The sequence below is a fragment of the Penaeus monodon genome, chromosome 15 (genome assembly GCF_015228065.2).
Source record: "Penaeus monodon isolate SGIC_2016 chromosome 15, NSTDA_Pmon_1, whole genome shotgun sequence".
Classification (NCBI taxonomy): domain Eukaryota; kingdom Metazoa; phylum Arthropoda; class Malacostraca; order Decapoda; family Penaeidae; genus Penaeus; species Penaeus monodon.
In genome coordinates this window covers 6276979-6277303 of record NC_051400.1, presented here as the reverse complement: position 1 = coordinate 6277303, position 325 = coordinate 6276979, and the positions used below count along the sequence as shown (strand labels likewise).

At 43.1% G+C, this 325-nt stretch overlaps 1 protein-coding gene across 1 annotated transcript in view; it reads right to left on the bottom strand.

The window, feature by feature from the left end:
- LOC119582196 (diuretic hormone receptor-like) overlaps nt 1-325 on the bottom strand; it is a 113840-nt gene that overhangs the window by 33038 nt on the left and 80477 nt on the right. Inside the window, exon 5 of the mRNA XM_037930430.1 lies at nt 144-231. Within this exon, the coding sequence (XP_037786358.1) occupies nt 144-231 (88 nt within the window). The remainder of the gene's footprint in view (nt 1-143; nt 232-325) is intronic.

Below are 325 nucleotides of genomic sequence, written 5' to 3'. Positions count from 1 at the left end.
AAAACAGCAAAATCTAATCAAAACAAAGCAGTTCTCACATCCCCCCCCCATCTGACCCCACCCCCTCCCCCCTCCCATCCACCTGCACCCAACAGATACCAGGAATCAACCCAAAACAGAGGGAAAAATCCACCTCCACTTACCTTCCACAAACATCCACATGAAGTTGGTTAAGTTGAAGTAACTTAGAGACACAAAAAACGTACAGCCGATGCTCTCATTGACCAGCGTCTGAGAAGAGGGAGAAATACAAAGAAATTAGATAAATAAAGTAAAAAATGGAGATTATGAAAGTCGAATAAATGGCCCTTTAAGTCGTGCTATG